At 46.4% G+C, this 22,619-nt stretch overlaps 2 protein-coding genes across 12 annotated transcripts in view; one reads left to right on the top strand and one right to left on the bottom strand.

The window, feature by feature from the left end:
* Nucleotides 1–12,511, bottom strand: part of TTC13 (tetratricopeptide repeat domain 13) — a 227,023-nt gene extending 214,512 nt beyond the window's left edge. For all 3 annotated transcript variants that reach the window (XM_063917918.1, XM_063917919.1, XM_063917920.1), the window contains exon 1: nucleotides 12,238–12,511. In XM_063917918.1, coding sequence (XP_063773988.1) covers nucleotides 12,238–12,433 — 196 coding nt within the window. In that variant the 5' untranslated portion in view covers nucleotides 12,434–12,511. The remainder of the gene's footprint in view (nucleotides 1–12,237) is intronic.
* The window catches only part of ARV1 (ARV1 homolog, fatty acid homeostasis modulator), a 69,577-nt gene continuing 57,989 nt past the window's right edge, over nucleotides 11,032–22,619 (top strand). For 2 of the 9 annotated variants that reach the window (XM_063917925.1, XM_063917922.1), the window contains exon 1: nucleotides 12,578–12,675. Coding sequence is in view for 2 of the 9 variants with exons in the window: in XM_063917921.1 (XP_063773991.1) it covers nucleotides 12,409–12,423 (15 nt within the window). In the remaining 7 variants the exon portion in view is untranslated. Of the gene's footprint in view, nucleotides 11,102–12,323; nucleotides 12,424–12,571; nucleotides 12,676–22,619 lie in introns of those variants that run through there. The other 7 variants (XM_063917929.1, XM_063917924.1, XM_063917928.1 and 4 more) reach the window with 7 other exon arrangements.

Here is a 22,619-nt window from a genome sequence, read left to right as displayed (position 1 = left end):
CTATCACTCCTTAGTGGGTAGTGTGTTAAATAAGACAGATTGTTGGGTATGCTCTCAAGTACCTCAAGGTCATAGCAAATCAGGGCTAGTACCATTTCCTTTAACGGTAGGGGAGGTACTTGAGCTAAAGGGTGGGAGACCGGTGGACAGGAGGTTTAATATCTCCAGTCCTCCTAGCTTGAAGCTCCACCAATATCATGTGGATAGATCCCTAATATGTTTTAACATTTCCAATCCCCGAAAGCCGGGAAATTGGGAAGTGTCAGGGAGTAACCAAACCATGACCTTTTCACATAGAGCCGATAGAATGCCAACAGATACAGAACTTATACGCCACATAGCCAGTAGAGGAAAATCTTTCCGGTATATGTATACCCTAGGAAGTAGGATTACGAGAGTTGGAGAGGTATCACCAGGATACTGTGCACATATCGTACAAACTGATACGTGTACTAAACAGATGGGAGAATTAGGGTTAGGAGATTTCACATGGAAGATGTGTAATATGGTAATGTCCTACTCCGTCCCATATGTCCTCCCCGATGATGCATATTTCATATGCGGGAGGAAGGCGTATAAAGTGGCTTGCCCCAAACTCTGAAGGATTGTGTTATATTGGAAAAGTACTACCTGAGGTAATGAGTTTAAGGAGTGAGGAAATTGTAATTCCAATGGATTTGATTTATGACCCAAATGTAGAAACAATGATGTGATGAAAATGCGATTTCTACGGTCCGTTTCTTTCACCTGATTTTCCGTTTTCTCCAAGGTAAAAAGACCCACTTGGACGAGGAATTTGATGATCCTGTATACAGACAACTGATGGATTAAAGAAGAAGTTTTGACAACCTTATACACAGATATTTGATGAACTTTGCCATAGACCCCCAGTTTCCCTAGAAATTTTAAAATTACGCTAGCCCAACACTTTTGTAAGTCTATGGACATTGACAAAGCTTTTTGCCCACACGCCTTTTGGCAAAAGCACAAAGAAGACTGCATTCAACAGACACCGAACAAGACTTCAACCGACAAATGTTCATTTACCTGACATAGAATACCACTGCATTTACCGTAATTATGTCTTTTCTTCATCTCTACAACCTTCAGGTAATTACACACATAGTATAGGGAATACAGGCACAGATATCAGCAATCACATATTCCCCCATTCATGTATCATCAACTAAAATGTGCTCCCCATTTTGTTACAACCAAAATCCGAAAAGAGCTCGGTAAAGTTTGACAGCCCATCCACAGACCCGTACCGCGGGATAAGAAGGAATTCAAATGTATACTTCGCAATACCTCGAAGCTTGATGTACAACACGTACGGCACGATGATACATGACCCCCCAAACATGGATTCATACACACATGCTTCTGCTATCTCACTAGGTCATACCTTTTCCCACCTTCTTCTCTCCTCCCTTACCCAATCATAGAAATGTATTTACATATGACATATATTTTTCTCTTTTTGCAAATGTCTTAGGAAGTGGCAGTTATTGGTGACTGCCAAAGGGTGGACTGTCAAAGTCAAAAATATTACATAGAGAGAACATACAAACTACACACATTTAAGTCGCTATACTTGCAAATATGCGCAGCGAGCACAGCAATATATGGTAACACACGCATTTGCTCAGACATGGCACGGAGATGGATTCGGCGCTTGTTTCATACAGTACATGGTTATGATAATGTCGGGCACCAGACATCATGGAGATTTAGAATTGGCTGATGAATTGATGTCATGAATGTGTATTATTTGAACAGAACCAGATGTGCCCGTCATGTTTGGTATTGAAGCAAGCAGATTGATGTGTGGGTTAGTTTGAGGCTTGTTGTGAAGTTGTGGGACATTGCAGCGGATAGATATGATTATATGTATAAAAGCTAAAATCACTTTGTTAGAACAATGAATGATACAGTTCAGGGCTGAACCTGATCAGCATATACAAAGGAAGAGAGACCCCTCCCCCAGGAACTAGTCACAGGAAGGTAGTGCCTGGCAAAAGAGAGAGGTGTGCAGTTGCTTGCTACACTCAGAACAAAGCTCTCAGAAGCATGGCTGGATCATCACCAGGCACCAAAGGCTAAGTATCAATCTCAATATCACATGGCTGATTGGCATAGAATAGTTTAAATATGTGTTTGAGGTTGTTGTGAAGTGATTGTTATAGAGTGGTTGGTTTGGAGATACAAATGGCTTAAGGTTAATGAGGCTTGCGCAGCTGTGTGATTGTTGGGTGTTTGTGATAATACTCTATGAAATCTGTAATGAATTGGAACAGTAGACAATCTGTAGCATAGTATTCCTGGTATACATTTATGGTTGGTGATTTATAACAGATTATAGTAGTTTACATGATGCATCTTGCTGAAGGTTTGAAGTTAAAGCATACTTCCTTTTGTTACTGTAGTCATGTGCTTGTAGCAATGGCAGGCTGGGATGTGTGGTTACATTGTGATCTGGTGATTCATATAACATGGACTGTAGGCAATAAACGAAGTTTGTTTGGAATGTGAAATTGAATAAGATGGTTCTAGGAAGTTGGATTGGAATGTGGTATAAGATTAGTTGGTTTGTAAGAAATGGCTGCTGCTGGGTGTTTTCCCCTCCCCCTTTCAACCATGTGTTACAGTCTTTGGAATCATGGGAGGTTATTCCCAAAATGGAGTCTAGCTTCCATCCCATGCGGTATTCAGCATTGACTAACTGCGCAGCGATTGTCTCTCACATGTGTAAGTTCCTCTGCAACCATATTGTCTCTTATTTAATGTTATAAGCCATTCTCTCTCTCCTTCCCCTTTTAAAAGTAATTGTGTCTTTATTGTATTTTATGTGTAGTAACTTGGTTAGATATTCTATGTTATATTGGTAGTGTATAGCTTGTATTGTATTATTCTTTTTGAACGTTCATTCTCTCACTAAAGGCGTTAGAACCTTAGACCGGTATTCGATTGATTATTATAAATGCATAAAGGTTCTCAGAGCGTCATAGTCGCTCATACAGCTTGTAAGCTAACAAGGTTACACTGCATTACATCTACACATTGTCACTGCACAAATGTTTACAGTATAAGTACATTCCTTAAGGTATAGTTATTCTAGCTTAATTCTGTAAGTATCTGCAACGCCTGAGTTCACACCCTGTGCACAGCGTCTGCTACGCTAAGGGCATACCCTTGCGGTACCTTTTGCGCCAATTGCGTACTGTGTTCTTTAACCTTTAACGTGTTTTTAATAGGACAAATATATTCAGCTTTGTCAGAGCCAATAATAAAGGCTGAAGGGTATCATCTGACAAGGCGGATTTATGGAGAAGTTCTAAGGGTTGAATTTTTTGAATCAAGGCCACCCATGCCGCCATGTGTTGTTTTTTCCTATAAGCACCCAATTGTATAAGTTTACCCCTTATGTCGCATTAATGAGCCTCCCAGACTACCACTTTAGAGATCTCAGCAGTGTCGTTAACGTCAATATAGTCAGTTATAGCTTCCCTAATCTGCTGCTGGCAATAAGGATCCTGAAGGATCAGCTCGTTCAATCTGCATCTGTAAGAATTTAAGAGTGGAGGGGACAAATGAACCCCCAAAGAGAATGGAGCATGATCAGTCCAGGATATGTTACCCACAGCAGAGACCTCAGCCAAGTATAAAAACCTATGAGGGATAAATAAGTAGTAAATCCTAGTGTAAGTGTTGTGCGGGTATGAATAGAAAGTGAAGTCACGAGTAGAGGGGTGTTGTATCCTCCAGACATCAATGAGTTGGAAGTTATGGAGAATTCTCCGGACCCTGCAATGGAGTTTATCAGAATACATAGGTGAGGGGTTAGAGGAGTCTAAACGAGGCTCTAGGGACCAATTTAAGTCCCCACCAAAGAGCCAAATCCCGTTAATATGGGGCTGGGCTAGGGTAAGGACCCTTTCTAAAAAGACTGGTTGTACCTTATTCGGGGCATAGATGTTAAGAAAGGCGAGAGCCCTATTGGCCACATTGCAATTAATAAGCAGAGCCCTGCCAGGAATAAGTTGATGACATACAGTATAACATCAGCGAGGGTAACATGTTTGGCAAACAATATTGCTACACCTAAGGTTTTACCTTCAGTATTATTAGACAAATAACCTGTAGGGAAGTCCCTATTCCTGAGAGAAGGGGGCTGCCTCCTCTTTAAAGTGGGTTTCTTGCACAAAGGCAACATCTGCTTTCTCTGCCTTTAGTTCTCGCAAGGCCCTTGACCGTCTCTCAGGAATGTTGAGTCCCCGGGGGTTAATAGAAACCACCTTTAACAGCGCCATTTACTTGTTTCTTTGTAAGGATATCCTTAATAGAAACATAGAATTTGTCGGCAGATAAGAACCACTTGGCCCATCTAGTCTGCCCCTTATTTTATTTATTTATTTTTAATATTATTTTTTAACACTAACCTTGTTTGATCCTTATTTCTTTGTAAGGATATCCTTAATAGAAAACATAGAACCTAGAAATAGTGAATCTAACCTCATAAAGATTCCAACAGTATAAAGTAACGTTCGGGCACAAGCGAATCCAGATAGGTCAGGAAGGGAGGAGAGAACCAGTAGGAAAAAAAGGATTACCTCTCCTTTTAATGTCATTTTAGTGATGTCCTGCAATAGGTCCTTGTCCAGTTCACCTTACTAACCTGGTGGCCTGTATATCTCCCCAATGCAAACAATCGACTTCTGTATCTCAGCACTGAGATGCAGACCAGAGTGTTCTAGAAGCACCAGAGCAGAGAGCTACACCCCAGGTAGGAAAGAGGAATTGCACATATTGTGACAGGTGCAGGGTGCTAGAATGAACACTAATTTACCTGGGCAGGGTTTTTGTCGTATCAGATATAATATGGCAAGAAGAAAAATAAGAATTTACTTACCGATAATTCTATTTCTCATAGTCCGTAGTGGATGCTGGGAACTCCGTAAGGACCATGGGGAATAGCGGCTCCGCAGGAGACTGGGCACAAAAAATAAAAGCTTTAGACTAGCTGGTGTGCACTGGCTCCTCCCCCTATGACCCTCCTCCAAGCCTCAGTTAAGATACTGTGCCCGGACGAGCGTACATAATAAGGAAGGATCTTGAATCCCGGGTAAGACTCATACCAGCCACACCAATCACACCGTACAACTCGTGATCTGAACCCAGTTAACAGTATGATAACCGTAGGAGCCTCTGAAAAGATGGCTTCCAACAATAAACAACCCGATTTGTTTGTAACAATAACTATATACAAGTATTGCAGACAATCCGCACTTGGGATGGGCGCCCAGCATCCACTACGGACTATGAGAAATAGAATTATCGGTAAGTAAATTCTTATTTTCTCTGACGTCCTAGTGGATGCTGGGAACTCCGTAAGGACCATGGGGATTATACCAAAGCTCCCAAACGGGCGGGAGAGTGCGGATGACTCTGCAGCACCGAATGAGAGAACTCCAGGTCCTCCTCAGCCAGGGTATCAAATTTGTAGAATTTAGCAAACGTGTTTGCCCCTGACCAAGTAGCTGCTCGGCAAAGTTGTAAAGCCGAGACCCCTCGGGCAGCCGCCCAAGATGAGCCCACCTTCCTTGTGGAATGGGCTTTTACAGATTTTGGCTGTGGCAGGCCTGCCACAGAATGTGCAAGCTGAATTGTACTACAAATCCAACGAGCAATCGTCTGCTTAGAAGCAGGAGCACCCAGCTTGTTGGGTGCATACAGTATAAACAGCGAGTTAGATTTTCTGACTCCAGCCGTCCTGGAAACATATATTTTCAGGGCCCTGACTACGTCCAGCAACTTGGAGTCCTCCAAGTCCCTAGTAGCCACAGGTACCACAATAGGTTGATTCATGTGAAACGCTGAAACCACCTTAGGGAGAAATTGAGGACGAGTCCTCAATTCCGCCCTATCCGAATTAAATATCAGGTAAGGGCTTTTATAGGATAAAGCCGCCAATTCTGATACGCGCCTGGCTGAAGCCAGGGCCAACAGCATTACCACTTTCCATGTGAGATATTTCAAATCCACTGTGGCAAGTGGTTCAAACCAATGTGATTTTAGGAACCCTAAAACTACATTGAGATCCCAAGGTGCCACTGGAGGCACAAAAGGAGGCTGTATATGCAGTACCCCTTTGACAAACGTCTGAACTTCAGGCACTGAAGCCAGTTCTTTCTGGAAGAAGATCGACAGGGCCGAAATTTGAACCTTAATGGATCCTAATTTTAGGCCCATAGACAATCCTGCTTGCAGGAAATGTAGGAAACGACCCAGTTGAAATTCCTCCGTAGGGGCCTTCTTGGCCTCACACCACGCAACATATTTTCGCCAAATGCGATGATAATGTTTTGCAGTTACATCCTTCCTGGCCTTGATCAGGGTAGGGATGACTTCATCTGGAATGCCTTTTTCCTTCAGGATCCGGCGTTCAACCGCCATGCCGTCAAACGCAGCCGCGGTAAGTCTTGGAACAGACAAGGTCCCTGCTGGAGCAGGTCCTTCCTTAGAGGTAGAGGCCACGGGTCCTCCGTGAGCATCTCTTGCAGCTCCGGGTACCAAGTTCTTCTTGGCCAATCCGGAGCCACGAGTATCGTTCTTACTCCTCTCCTTCTTATGATTCTCAGTACCTTTGGTATGAGAGGAAGAGGAGGGAACACATATACCGACTGGAACACCCACGGAGTTACCAGAGCGTCCACCGCTATTGCCTGAGGGTCCCTTGACCTGGCGCAATATCTGTCCAGTTTCTTGTTGAGACGGGACGCCATCATGTCCACCTTTGGTTTTTCCCAACGGTTTACAATCACTTGGAAGACTTCTGGATGAAGTCCCCACTCCCCCGGGTGGAGGTCGTGTCTGCTGAGGAAGTCTGCTTCCCAGTTGTCCACTCCCGGAATGAACACTGCTGACAGTGCTATCACATGATTTTCCGCCCAGCGGAGAATCCTTGCAGCTTCTGCCATTGCCCTCCTGCTTCTTGTGCCGCCCTGTCTGTTTACGTGGGCGACAGCCGTGATGTTGTCCGACTGGATCAATACCGGTTGACCCTGAAGCAGAGGCCTTGCTTGACTTAGGGCATTGTAAATGGCCCTTAGCTCTAGGATATTTATGTGAAGAGACGTTTCCATGCTTGACCACAAGCCCTGGAAATTTCTTCCCTGTGTGACTGCTCCCCAGCCTCTCAGGCTGGCATCCGTGGTTACCAGCATCCAATCCTGAATGCCGAATCTGCGGCCCTCTAGAAGATGAGCCTTCTGTAACCACCACAGGAGAGATACCCTTGTCCTTGGAGATAGGGTTATCCGCTGATGCATCTGAAGATGCGATCCGGACCATTTGTCCAGCAGATCCCACGGAAAAGTTCTTGCATGGAATCTTCCAAATGGAATCGCTTCGTAAGAAGCCACCATTTTTCCCAGGACTCTTGTGCACTGATGCACTGACACTTGTCCTGGTTTTAGGAGGTTCCTGACTAGCTCGGATAACTTCCTGGCCTTCTCCTCCGGGAGAAACACCTTTTTCTGGACTGTGTCCAGAATCATCCCTAGGAACAGTAGACGTGTTGTTGGAATCAGCTGTGATTTTGGGATATTTAGAATCCACCCGTGCTGACGTAGCACTACCTGAGATAGTGCTACTCCGACCTCTAACTGTTCCCTGGACCTTGCCCTTATCAGGAGATCGTCCAAGTAAGGGATAATTAATACGCCTTTTCTTCGAAGAAGAATCATCATTTCGGCCATTACCTTGGTAAAGACCCGTGGTGCCGTGGACAATCCAAACGGCAGCGTCTGAAACTGATAATGACAGTTTTGTATCACAAACCTGAGGTACCCTTGGTGAGAAGGGTAGATTGGGACATGGAGATAAGCATCCTTGATGTCTAGAGATACCATATAGTCCCCTTCTTCCAGGTTCGCTATCACTGCTCTGAGTGACTCCATCTTGAATTTGAACCTTTTTATGTAAGTGTTCAAAGATTTTAGATTTAAAATTGGTCTCACCGAGCCGTCCGGCTTCGGTACCACAAACAGCGTGGAATAATACCCCTTTCCCTGTTGTAGGAGGGGTACCTTGATTATCACCTGCTGGGAATACAGCTTGTGAATAGCTTCCAATACTGCCTCCCTGTCGGAGGGAGACGTTGGTAGAGCAGACTTCAGGAACCGGCGAGGGGGAGACGTCTCGAATTCCAATTTGTACCCCTGTGATACTACCTGCAGGATCCAGGGGTCCACTTGCGAGTGAGCCCACTGCGCGCTGAAATTCTTGAGACGGCCCCCCACCGTGCCCGAGTCTGCTTGCAGAGCCCCAGCGTCATGCTAAGGACTTGGCAGAAGCGGGGGAGGGCTTCTGCTCCTGGGAAGAGGCTGCATGGTGCAGTCTTTTTCCCCTTCCTCTGCCCCGGGGCAGGAACGAGCGGCCTTTTTCCCTCTTGCCCTTATAGGGACGAAAGGACTGGGTTTGAAAAGACGGTGTCTTTTTCTGCTGAGAGGTGACCTGGGGTAAAAAGGTGGATTTTCCAGCCGTTGCTGTGGCCACCAGGTCCGATAGACCGACCCCAAATAACTCCTCCCCTTTATACGGCAATACTTCCATATGTCGTTTGGAATCCGCATCACCTGACCACTGTCGCGTCCATAACGTTCTTCTGGCAGAAATGGACATCGCACTTACTCTAGATGCCAGGGTGCAAATATCCCTCTGTGCATCTCGCATATATAGTAATGCATCCTTTAAATGCTCTATAGTTAATAATATACTGTCCCTATCCAGGGTATCAATATTTTCAGTCAGGGAATCCGACCAAGCCACTCCAGCGCTGCACATCCAGGCTGAGGCGATCGCTGGTCGCAGTATAACACCGGTATGTGTGTATATACCTTTTAAGATATTTTCCAGCCTTCTATCAGCTGGTTCCTTGAGAGCGGCCGTATCAGGAGACGGTAACGCCACTTGTTTTGATAAGCGTGTGAGCGCCTTATCTACCCTAGGGGGTGTTTCCCAACGTGCCCTAACCTCTGGCGGGAAAGGGTATAGTGCCAATAATTTATTAGAAATCAGCAGTTTATCGGGGGAAACCCACGCTTTATCACACACCTCATTTAATTCATCTGACTCAGGAAAAACCACTGGTAGTTTTTTCACACCCCACATAATACCCTTTTTTGTGGTACTTGTAGTGTCAGAAATGTTCAATGCCTCCTTCATTGCCGTGATCATGTAACGTGTGGCCCTACTGGACATTACGTTTGTCTCGTCACCGTCGACACTGGATTCAGTATCCATGTCAGGGTCTGTGTCGACCATCTGAGGTAACGGGCGTTTTAGCGCCCCTGACTGTGTCTGAGACGCCTGAACAGGCACTAATTGATTTGTCGGCTGTCTCATGTCGTCAACAGTTTTTTGCAAAGTGCTGACATTGTCACGTAATTCTTTAATTACTACCATCCAGTCAGGTGTCGACTCCCTAGGGGGTGACATCACTAACACAGGCAATTGCTCTGCTTCCACATCATTTTCCTCCTCATACATGTCGACACAATCGTACCGACACCCAGCACACACACAGGGAATGCTCTGATAGAGGACAGGACCCCACTAGCCCTTTGGGGAGACAGAGGGAGAGTTTGCCAGCACACACCAGAGCGCTATATATATACAGGGATAACCTTATATAAGTGTTACTCCCTGTTATAGCTGCTGTATTTATATATTAGCTGCCAATAGTGCCCCCCTCTCTGTTTTACCCTGTTTCTGTAGTGCAGGACTGCAGGGGAGAGTCAGGGAGCCGTCCTTCCAGCGGAGCTGTGAAAGAAAATGGCGCTTGTGTGCTGAGGAGAAAGGCTCCGCCCCCTTCACGGCGGCCTTTTCTCCTGCTTTTTTCAGGAAACTGGCAGGGGATAAATGCATCCATATAGCCCAGGAGCTATATGTGATGCATTTTTTTTAGCCATATAAGGTTTTTATATCGTTTTTATTGCGTCTCAGGGCGCTCCCCCCCAGCGCCCTGCACCCTCAGTGACCGGAGTGTGAAGTGTGCTGAGAGCAATGGCGCACAGCTGCAGTGCTGTGCGCTACCTTATTTGAAGACAGGAACGTCTTCTGCCGCCGCTTTCTCCGGACCTCTTCGCTCTTCTGGCTCCGTAAGGGGGCCGGCGGCGCGGCTCCGGGACCCATCCAGGCTGAACCTGTGATCGTCCCTCTGGAGCTAATGTCCAGTAGCCAAGAAGCCCAATCCACTCTGCAGTCAGGTGAGTTCGCTTCTTCTCCCCTTAGTCCCACGATGCAGTGAGCCTGTTGCCAGCAGGACTCACTGAAAATAAAAAACCTATTTAAACTTTTACTTCTAAGCAGCTCAGGAGAGCCACCTAGCTTGCACCCTTCTCGTTCGGGCACAAAAATCTAACTGAGGCTTGGAGGAGGGTCATAGGGGGAGGAGCCAGTGCACACCAGCTAGTCTAAAGCTTTTATTTTTTGTGCCCAGTCTCCTGCGGAGCCGCTATTCCCCATGGTCCTTACGGAGTTCCCAGCATCCACTAGGACGTCAGAGAAAATCAGGTTGGCTAATAAGCTCCATTATGTTCTAAACACCAGACAACTCAAAGGAATAGAGAGCAGTCAGGCATATATCTTGATTCAGTTACCAAGATTATGTGTAAATGCATGTATTCAATTGAGCCTACATGTACTTGTATGTGGGTAAACTGTTACAGAACTGGATACTTTCATTTAGCAAAGCCAAAGGATCACGGTTAATTGTGAAATAGTCATCTCTTTAGCTCAACAGATTGAGATGAAATATACTGTAGTACAGTACAAATGGTATATTAGTTCTTCAGATTGAATATTCCAATTAAAGTAATATATACACTAAATAATCAGGTTATTTATTGGTTACAAATAAAACATTCTGGATTCTGGGGCATTAAATTCTTGCACAGCAGGGCAAGAAACCATACAACACAAGATTTGGCTTGCAGGCTTCTGGGTTTTTTGCAGCCTTCTTGCATACCAGCCCTCTCTTTTAGGGTCCTACAGTATCTAAACAGGATGAGATGCCAAAGGACTGACTCCAATAATTCAGGTAAGGGGAACAGGTGTTATGCTTCAAAGTGTCCTGTATAAAGGTGAAACTAGCCTTTTGCTTGCTGGAGGAAATGCATTAGATATCATAGTGAATAACAGCAGTGTGATTTTAAAAATAAGTTCAATAGTATCACAGTGCACTGTAAGGAAGAAGTTTGGCTATGGGTGCAGTTTCACTGAATGGGATTGTAGAAAATGTTTAGACATGAAGGTATGTCACATATCCCAGAATACAGCAGTGACAATAAGCAGCTGACAACAGATAACCAATAAGAAACAGCGATGGCCTAACAAAACATAGTACTTTAATGACTTGCTCTACATTCCAATCCAAGTGAATAACAATAATTTACCATATCCAAGTTGCATATAAACAGTGCTAATGTTCTTTAGTACCTTTAGTATAACTGTTCTAAATTTCCCCAGTGGCACAAAATATAACATTGTACATGTATATACGACGTTATTCATATATTATAACCATACTTGCCTACCTGACCCTCTCCATGAGGGAGAAAATGCTCTGTTTCTGGACTTCCCTGGTAATGTATGATTGCCATCACCTGTGGTGAGCTAGTTTATTGATAAGAAAGGTGTTTCACCACAGGTGATGGCAATCATACATTACCAGGAAAGTCCAGGAACAGAGCATTTTCTCCCTCATGGAGAGGGTCAGGTAGGCAAGTATGATTATAACACTTTAGAGAATATGTATTCATTCACATCAGTCCCTGCCCCAGAGTAGCTTACAATCTATATTCCCTACCACGTGTGTGTGTGTACGTGTATTTCTTTATTCATATTTTTTGTCCAAATCCAATTAACCTGCCAGTATGTTTTTTTAATTGTGGGAGGAACTCGGAGTAGCCCATGTGCACAAACATGGAGAGAACATATAAAACCCACACTACTGCACCACAAGACTTCAGTGCTGTGAAGTGGCGATGCTAACCAAAACGTCAACCAAGCTATATACTTCCAGAGAATGTAAAAACAATGTATATACATATATGTACCATTGATCATACAGTGTGATGGATACAGTGACATGTGCACACATCCCTCCCAGCAGGCATAGGTATAGTGGTGGGGGCTCCCATGGCACAGCCCCTATGCTGTGATAGGGGCACTCACCGCACTCCTCCAGGTCCCAGGCGGAATCAGTCTCTGCCGGGTCTCTGTGGCTGCAGCCCCCAGGTCCGGCGTGGCTGGCCGGTGGGGGAATCTGATGCAGGGTGCTGCCTCCTCCGCTGCCAATTACCCCTCTGCTGGGTCCCTGGACCGCCAACAGGAGCAGCGCGCAGAATGCGCCCAGGCCAGGTGCCACCATCCTACCTAGCAGCGCTCACTATACTGTGTATGTGTACACTACACACCCGCTGCCTCTCCGGCCGCGCTGCGCGCCTGGGATATGTAGTCCTCGCTAGATCTGAGCTCCCGCAGCGGGTGGCCAGGGGACTACAATTCCCGTGAGCCTCTGCGCTCCATTCACCAAGCAGGAAGAGGAGGACGGCAGCTGTAGCGCTGTCAAGACAGGACAGGCTGCTGCTCCTGTGTCAGGTTGGTAGTAAGGTGGGTGCGTCTGATAATGGTAGAGTCTTTAGTGCTGCTGTATACAGTTGCTTCCACATTTTGATTTGCGTGTGATCACAATGTCAGATCACTGTGCATTCATATACATACGTGGGCCAGCTTTCTGTAAGGCACTGACGATTGCATTGTAGTCTCTGTCATTACTGTGATACACAGGTGAGCTAGCAGTTTGGTAATTGGGAGGCGACGCTTTCATTGCATCATTCCAGAAAATCTTCTGTGTTTAAGTTGCATGTATTCTGCATAACTGTTTCTTTCTGTTCTTAGTTGTATTGGGCTGGGTTGCAGTTAAAATTACAGCTGTCGGCATCCCGGCGTTTAGCGTACCAACGCCGAAATCCCAACAGCTGGCAATACCAACAGCCGAAATCCTGACCCACCAGGGCTATTCCCACTTGTGGGTGTCCACGACACCCAACCTCATACATTTATTACAGCCGTCTCTGTTCTCTAATTTGCATTTTCTAAAAAAAAAAAACACACAAAAAACACAATTGAGTTGATATAACAAACTGTTTACATAGTGTATTACATGACAAATTTTAATTAAATGTGAGATGGTTCCAAAGTGCAAGTTTAGAAGAGAACTTCTTCCTAAAGTAAAGACATAGATTACCAGCAAGGACAAGGGTCATAAAAGGCTTTACGGGCAGCCAGATGATCCCGCCATGGAGTCCTGACCTGCTCCAGGTATAGTCAAATAGGGTATCCAGTCTTTAGGTCGACATGGTCAAAAGGTCAACATGACAATGGTTGACACGGCATATGGTCAACATGAGTTTTTTTGCATTTTTGTTATTCATTTTTAAAACTTTTTCATACTATCCAAACGGATTACGATTGGGAACGGTCATTGGTAACCCTTGCCTGACATAAGGGTACACGGTACACTGATTGGAGGTTGTGCCGAAATGTAAAAATTGACACTCCAAAAACCTAAAAAACTCTTGTCAACCTTTTCACGCGTCAACCATTTTCATGTCGACCGTTTTCTCGTCAACCTTGTGCAAGTTGAAAATTTGGTATTGACCTGGACACTGTCAACCTTATTACTGTTGACCTAATGAACCATACTCGTAAAATAGAGAGGACATATAAGTCCGTGGCTGCTGTGGTACGGCAACCTGGGGCTGATTCAGAGTGTGGAAGCAAGCAAAGTAAAAGGGAATTTGGCAAGCACCATAGAAAGAAATCGGCGACTGCACAAGGCAGACACAGTTTGTGGGTGACAGATGGCCAGCGACCATGCAGGCGCACTTAACTCTTCCGTCTAGTGGGAACAGTGTGCTTGTTTGTGACATGGAGAGGGAATAGGATGCTGGTTTTTGACAAATTTTTGCATCCAGTGCTAATGCTAGCGATGTCCGCTGCAGCCGGAAAAAGAGGGCGGGACAGTATTCCACATGCTAGAGCACGTATGTTCGGCATAGGATGACCGATACTCGCATTTGCTGTACGACTCAGAATCAGGTTCTCTATCCACATATTGCAAATTTTAGAACATTTTTCTGGACCTTGCTGCACCTTATTTACAGCTATAATTTCTATGATAACATATGATGTAAAGCTTTGACCTTGATGAGTGTGGAGACTGTCTCCAGGAGACAAACCTTAGGGTCTAATGACACCAGTGCCCACATGTTGTTATGTATAAACCCAATCACTTTCACTAGTAAATATTAAGGCATGGTTTTTTTTTAAGTGAAAGAAGTCTCCCCTGCCAAAACTGCTTATCCTGCAACAACCATTATACCATTAACATAGAAGTAGGATCTATCAAGTATCTCATTTTTTTGTTGATAACTCTGACAGGTAAGATGAGACATAAACAGTATGGAAGCTGCATCATCCTGGTAACCCACATGTATTGTCCACTGGGACCTGTAAGATTCTCCAACTGAGAAGAATCTAATAAACATCACTACAAGCATAATGCAGGGGCCTTGGCATTAGAGAATTTGTAGCGGTTCAAGAGGAAGACATCTTGAAGCATGAGGGTGTACTTTTGCTGAGATCGCAGAAATACTGATGGCCGCCCCACCCCCCAAGGCTTTCTTTAAACTTTTGAAAGTCTTTTAAGGACCCATATTTGTAAAATTGCTTTACAACACGTGGTAAGGGGTCCAGAGTCCGTATACCTTCATATACAGCTCTGGTGAACATTATTGGCACCCTTCAATTTTAAGTACATCATGTATAATGTCTACTGAAAAAAACAATGTAGAGGGAACAGCTTTGGTCTACAGACATTAGACACTCATGTTTGGCAGCTAAGGCTAAAACAGTAACAATTTGAAAACACAATATGAGGAAAAACGACATAAATTGAATAGATTGCCATGACAAAATTATTCTCACCCTTTTGAGGAATTAGTGATAAATGAACAGGTGATACATGAATTGTCAAAGCTCACATGACTTAAATTAACCAATGAATGAATGATGGCTTTAATGTTTAAAAAGGCAATTTTTTTATTCCGTTATTTTGTCCCAATGGGGAAGACAAGAGAGCTGTTTGGGAGCATAACAAGTGCTATTATCATGAAACACAAGACCGCTAAATGGTACAGGGCCGTCTCCAAAGACCTTTGCTTACCTGTTTCAACAGTGCACCATGGGCCTAATTCAGACCTGATCGCTAGGCTGCGTTTTCATACAGCCTGCGATCAGGTCTGAACTGCGTATGCACCGCAATGTGCAGGCGCGATCAGGTCTGAACTGCGTATGCACCGCAATGTGCAGCCGCGTAGGTTTGCAGCGATAGGATGGTGCGAGAAAAGCGATCGCACGGCCGATCGCAAGGTGACTGGCAGGAAGAGGCCGTTTGTGGGTGGCAACTGACCATTTTTAAGGAGTATCCGGAGAAACGCAGGAGGGAACAGGTGTTTGAAGGGAGGGTTTCTGACGTCCGCTCCGGCCCCGATCATTGCACTGGAAGAGTAAGTCCTGGTCTGTGCAGAGACTGCACAAACTTCTGTGTGTGCAGCTCTCCTGCACATGCGATCGCACCCCTGCACACCGATTTCCCCCTTTCCCTGTAGGCGGCGACTATCTGATCACAGGGATGCAAAAAACGTAACCTAGCGATCAGGTCTGAATTAGGCTCCATGTTATTAAGAACTCATGGATCTATGAAGAACCTCCTTTATGTGGGGGAAAGAGGAAAAGCGATGAGAGCAATCACGGGCGGATTGCAACGGAAAACCAGCCCGGGAAATTTATGGAAGCAGCCCTAATGGGGGTGCGGTCTGATGAGGGTGTGTGGTCTGTTGAGGGAAACAGAATCCCTCCTCATAGGGCCTGATTGTATGCAATTGCATCCTTCATAGTGTATTTTACTGCAGTTGTGCATGAGACCAGGGGCGAATTAGGAACTAAAAGTGGCCCTGTAAAATTTTGTAGAAGTGGCCTGACATGGACTGCACAAGGGGCAGAACATACCGTGTAGCCATGGCAGCATCACTGGATGGCAGAGTTGCTGTACTGCGGAGATGGTATAACAGAATGAATGGGGACAATGCATTGTAATGAGTGCGGTGGGTTGCCTGTCATTTGGGGGGTGGGACCACATGACAACACACAAAGCAGGCTCCACAGACACGTCTACCTACCAGGAATCTTCCTGGTGAGCCCTATGGCCAATCTGCCCCTGGACATGCCCCTCTCAAATATAAATTCCTATGCAAATTTTACATCTGCGCCACTTACAGTGCAACTTGGTTTTGACAAGGTACACAGTTACTTGCTCTTTTTTGTTTATCTCCCAACTTTAATCTGGTCCTATGATTCCAACCAGCCAAACAGTTGGCTGATATGAACAAACAAATCTGTTAATGAATAAGAGCAAATGACAATAATCCCTTTGCTCCCAAACATTGGTAAAAGGATGAATATAGACGTTCAGACAAGTTACTTAAATCCTTGATTTACATATATAATATAACCAGTGGTGCTGAGAAGGGGGGGAGTGGGTACTGTTTACCTGGGCTCACTGGAGGGGGCCCAGGTCCTGCTGCCCTCCCCTTCCCCATTGCTGACAGCCGCATGTCGAGTGGAGAGAGAGGACTGACTGTTGCTGCTGCAGCAGCCTCTCTCCCAGCCCAGCACAATACACCCTACATGATGAGCGCTCACCGCTGCCACCCACCGGTCCTTGCTGGTTACTTCTTCAGGTCATATTTATCCCCAGTTTTTCAGACAAACCGCAAAACCTTCAAAAGAACAAAACAGTTATCAGAAACAGCGCTTGTTATGTAAAATGTAATTTCTCTGACGTCCTAGTGGATGCTGGGAACTCCGTAAGGACCATGGGGAATAGCGGGCTCCGAAGGAGGCTGGGCACTCTAGAAAGATTTATGACTACCTGGTGTGCACTGGCTCCTCCCACTATGACCCTCCTCCAAGCCTCAGTTAGATTTTGTGCCCGGCCGAGGTTGGATGCACACTAGGGGCTCTCCTGAGCTTCTAGAAAGAAAGTATAGAATTAGGTTTTTTATTTTCAGTGAGACCTGCTGGCAACAGGCTCACTGCAGCGAGGGACTAAGGGGAGAAGAAGCGAACCTACCTAACTGGTGGTAGCTTGGGCTTCTTAGGCTACTGGACACCATTAGCTCCAGAGGGATCGACCGCAGGCCCAGTCCTTGGTGTTCGGTCCCGGAGCCGCGCCGCCGTCCCCCTTACAGAGCCAGAAGCAAGAAGAGGTCCGGAAAATCGGCGGCAGAAGACATCAGTCTTCACCAAGGTAGCGCACAGCACTGCAGCTGTGCGCCATTGCTCCTCACACACACTTCACACTCCGGTCACTGAGGGTGCAGGGTGCTGGGGGGGGGCGCCCTGAGAAGCAATAATAACACCTTGGCTGGCAAAAATACCACAATATATAGCCCCAGAGGCTATATATGTGGAAAATACCCCTGCCAGAATATAGAAAAAAGCGGGAGAATAGTCAGCGGAAAAGGGGCGGAGCTATCTCCCACAGCACACTGGCGCCATTTCTCCTTCACAGATCCGCTGGAAGGAAGCTCCCTGGCTCTCCCCTGCAGTCTATACTACAGAAAAGGGTAAAAACAGAGAGGGGGGGCACTAAATTTAGGCGCAGTATAAATTATATAGAAAAAGCAGCTATAGGGGACATAACTCAGTTAGTCCCTGCATTATATAGCGCTCTGGTGTGTGCTGGCATACTCTCACTCTGTCCCCCCAAAGGGCTTTTGTGGGTCCTGTCCTCAGTTGGAGCATTCCTTGTGTGTGTGCGGTGTGTCGGTACGGCTGTGTCGACATGTTTGATGAGGATAATGATGTGGAGGCGGAGCAGATGCCTTTAGAAGGGATGTCACCCCCTGCGGGGCAGACACCTGAGTGGTTGAACTTATGGAAAGAAATGAGTGCACGTATAGACTCCTTACATAAGAAATTTGACGACATGCCAAATGTGGGACAGCCGACTTCTCAGCTCGTGCCTGTCCAGGCGTCGCACAGGTCATCAGGGGCTCTAAAACGCCCGCTACCTCAGACCGCAGACCCAGATGTCGACACTGATACTGACACCAGTGTCGACGACGATGAGTCTAACCTGATGCCCACTAAGGCCATTCACTGCATGATTGAGGCAATGAAAGAGGTGTTACACATTTCTGATATAAATACAGGTACCACTAAAAAGGGTATTATGTTTGGAGAGAAAAAACTACCCGTAGTTTTTCCCCCATCAGATGAATTAAATGAAGTGTGTGAAGAAGCGTGGGCTTTCCCTGATAAAAAATTGGTAATTCCTAAGAAGGTACTAATGGCGTTCCCTTTCCCGCCAGAGGATAGGTCACGTTGGGAAACACCTCCTAGGGTGGATAAAGCGCTCACACGTTTGTCTAAAAAGGTGGCACTACCGTCTCCGGATACGGCCGCCCTCAAGGAACCTGCTGATAGAAAGCAGGAGGCGATCCTGAAGTCTGTATATACACACTCAGGCATTACACTTAGGCCAGCTATTGCGTCAGCTTGGATGTGCAGTGCTGCCGCTGCGTGGTCAGATAAACTGTCAGAAAATATTGACACATTAGACAGAGACACGATCCTGTTAACCATAGACCATATAAAAGACTCAGTCTTATATATGAGAGATGCACAGAGGGAAATCTGCCGACTGGCATCTAAAGTAATCCTGTTAACCATAGACCATATAAAAGACTCAGTCTTATATATGAGAGATGCACAGAGGGAAATCTGCCGACTGGCATCTAAAGTAAGTGCATTGTCCATTTCTGCTAGGAGAGGCTTATGGACTCGCCAGTGGACAGGAGATGCAGATTCTAAAAGGCACATGGAAGTGTTGCCATATAAGGGTGAGGAATTATTTGGGGATGGTCTCTCGGACCTAGTTTCCACAGCAACGTCTGGGAAGTCAGCATTTTTACCCCATGTCCCCTCACAGCCTAAGAAGGCGCCGTTTTATCAGGTTCAGTCCTTTCGGACCCAGAAAAACAGGCGTGGAAAAGGCGGGTCTTTTCTGTCCAGAGGCAGAGGTAGGGGAAAAAGGCTGCAACAAACAGCAGGTTCCCAGGAGCAAAAGTCCTCCCCCGCTTCTTCTTCCAAGTCCGCCGCATGACGGTGGGGCTCCACAGGCGGAGCCAGGTACGGTGGGGGGCCGCCTCAAGAATTTCAGCGATCAGTGGGCTCGCTCACGGGTGGATCCCTGGATCCTTCAAATAGTATCTCAGGGGTACAAACTGGAATTCGAGGCGTCTCCACCCCAGCGGTTCCTAAAATCTGCCTTGCCGATTGCTCCCTCAGACAGGGAGGCGGTGCTAGCGGCAATTCACAAGCTGTATTCTCAGCAGGTGATAATCAAGGTACCCCTACTTCAACAAGGCCGGGGTTACTATTCCACACTATTTGTGGTACCGAAACCGGACGGTTCGGTGAGACCCATTTTAAATTTGAAATCCTTGAACACATACATAAAAAAATTCAAGTTCAAGATGGAATCGCTCAGGGCGGTTATTGCAAGCCTGGACGAGGGGGATTACATGGTATCCCTGGACATCAAGGATGCTTACTTGCATGTCCCCATTTACCATCCTCACCAGGAGTACCTCAGATTTGTGGTACAGGATTGCCATTACCAATTCCAGACGCTGCTGTTTGGACTGTCCACGGCACCGAGGGTATTTACCAAGGTTATGGCGGAAATGATGATACTCCTTTGAAAAAAGGGAGTTTTAATTATCCCGTACTTGGACGATCTCCTAATAAAAGCGAGGTCCAAGGAACAGTTGTTGGTGGGAGTAGCACTATCTCAGGAGGTGCTGCACCAGCACGGCTGGATTCTGAATATCCCAAAGTCACAGCTGGTTCCGACGACACGGCTACTGTTCCTGGGTATGATTCTGGATACAGTCCAGAAGAAAGTGTTTCTCCCGGAGGAGAAAGCCAGGGAGTTGTCATCTCTAGTCAGAGACCTCCTGAAACCAAAACAGGTATCAGTGCATCGCTGCACGCGGGTCCTGGGAAAGATGGTGGCTTCTTATGAAGCAATTCCCTTCGGCAGGTTCCATGCCAGAATCTTTCAGTGGGACCTGTTGGACCAGTGGTCCGGATCGCATCTTCAGATGCATCGCTTAATAACCCTGTCTCCAAGAACCAGGGTGTCTCTACTGTGGTGGCTGCAGAGTGCCCATCTTCTAGAGGGCCGCAGGTTCGGCATACAGGACTGGGTCCTGGTGACCACGGATGCCAGCCTTCGAGGCTGGGGGGCAGTCACACAGGGAAGAAACTTCCAAGGACTATGGTCGAGTCAGGAGTCTTCCCTTCACATAAATATTCTGGAACTAAGGGCCATCTACAATGCCCTAAGTCAAGCAAAATCCCTGCTCCTACACCAGCCGGTGCTGATCCAGTCAGACAACATCACGGCAGTCGCCCATGTAAATCGACAGGGCGGCACAAGAAGCAGGATGGCGATGGCAGAAGCCACAAGAATTCTCCGATGGGCGGAGAATCATGTACTAGCAGTGTTCATTCCGGGAGTGGACAACTGGGAAGCAGACTTCCTCAGCAGACACGACCTCCACCCGGGAGAGTGGGGACTTCATCCAGAAGTCTTCCAGATGCTGGTAAACCGTTGGGAAAAACCACAGGTGGACATGATGGCGTCCCGTCTCAACAAAAAGTTAAAAAGATATTGCGCCAGGTCATGGGACCCTCAGGCGATAGCTGTGGACGCTCTAGTGACACCGTGGGTGTACCATTCGGTTTATGTGTTCCCTCCTCTGCCTCTCATACCAAAGGTATTGAGAATAATAAGAAAGCGAGGAGTAAACACAATTCTCGTGGTTCCGGATTGGCCAAGACGAGCGTGGTACCCGGAACTTCAAGAGATGCTCTCAGAGGACCCGTGGCCTCTACCGCTCAGACAGGACCTGCTACAGCAGGGGCCCTGTCTGTTCCAAGACTTACCGCAGCTGCGTTTGACGGCATGGCGGTTGAACACCGGATCCTAAAGGAAAAGGGTATTCCGGAAGAAGTCATTCCTACGCTTATTAAGGCCAGGAAAGATGTTACGGCAAAGCATTATCACCGCATATGGCGGAAATATGTTGCATGGTGCGAGGCCAAAACGGCCCCAACAGAGGAATTTCAACTAGGTCGATTTCTGCATTTCCTGCAAGCAGGAGTGAATATGGGCCTAAAACTAGGCTCCATTAAAGTACAGATCTCGGCTCTGTCGATTTTCTTTCAAAAAGAACTAGCTTCAGTACCTGAAGTTCAGACATTTGTGAAAGGAGTGCTGCATATTCAGCCCCCGTTTGTGCCTCCTGTGGCACCTTGGGATCTCAACGTGATGTTGAGTTTCTTAAAATCACATTGGTTTGAGCCACTAAAAACCGTGGATCTGAAATATCTCACGGGGAAAGTGGTCATGTTATTGGCCTTGGTTTCAGCCAGGCGAGTGTCAGAATTGGCGGCTTTATCATGTAAAAGCCCTTATCTGATTTTCCATATGGATAGGGCAGAATTGAGGACTCGTCCCCAATTTCTCCCTAAGGTGGTGTCAGCGTTTCACCTGAACCAGCCTATTGTGGTGCCGGCGGCTACTAGTGAATTGGAGGACTCCAAGTTGCTAGACGTTGTCAGGGCCCTGAAAATATATGTTTCCAGGACGGCTGGAGTCAGAAAATCTGACTCGCTGTTTATCCTGTATGCACCCAACAAGCTGGGTGCTCCTGCTTCTAAGCAGTCTATTGCTCGCTGGATTTGTAGTACAATTCAGCTTGCACATTCTGTGGCAGGCCTGCCACAGCCAAAATCTGTAAATGCCCATTCCACAAGGAAGGTGGGCTCATCTTGGGCGGCTGCCCGAGGGGTCTCGGCTTTACAACTTTGCCGAGCAGCTACTTGGTCAGGGGCAAAACACGTTTGCAAAATTCTACAAATTTGATACCCTGGCTGAGGAGGACCTGGAGTTCTCTCATTCGGTGCTACAGAGTCATCCGCACTCTCCCGCCCGTTTGGGAGCTTTGGTATAATCCCCATGGTCCTTACGGAGTTCCCAGCATCCACTAGGACGTCAGAGAAAATAAGAATTTACTCACCGGTAATTCTATTTCTCGTAGTCCGTAGTGGATGCTGGGCGCCCATCCCAAGTGCGGATTGTCTGCAATACTTGTAAATAGTTATTGTTAACTAAAGGGTTATTGTTGAGCCATCTGTTGAGAGGCTCAGTTGTTTTCATACTGTCAAACTGGATATAGTATCACGAGTTGTACGGTGTGATTGGTGTGGCTGGTAAGAGTCTTACCCGGGATTCTAAATCCTTCCTTATTATGTCAGCTCGTCCGGGCACAGTGTCCTAACTGAGGCTTGGAGGAGGGTCATAGTGGGAGGAGCCAGTGCACACCAGGTAGTCATAAATCTTTCTAGAGTGCCCA

Source organism: Pseudophryne corroboree, chromosome 4 (assembly GCF_028390025.1).
Source record: "Pseudophryne corroboree isolate aPseCor3 chromosome 4, aPseCor3.hap2, whole genome shotgun sequence".
NCBI lineage: Eukaryota > Metazoa > Chordata > Amphibia > Anura > Myobatrachidae > Pseudophryne > Pseudophryne corroboree.
Note: the sequence above shows the minus strand (reverse complement) of the source record. Positions and strands in the feature narration are given on the sequence as shown.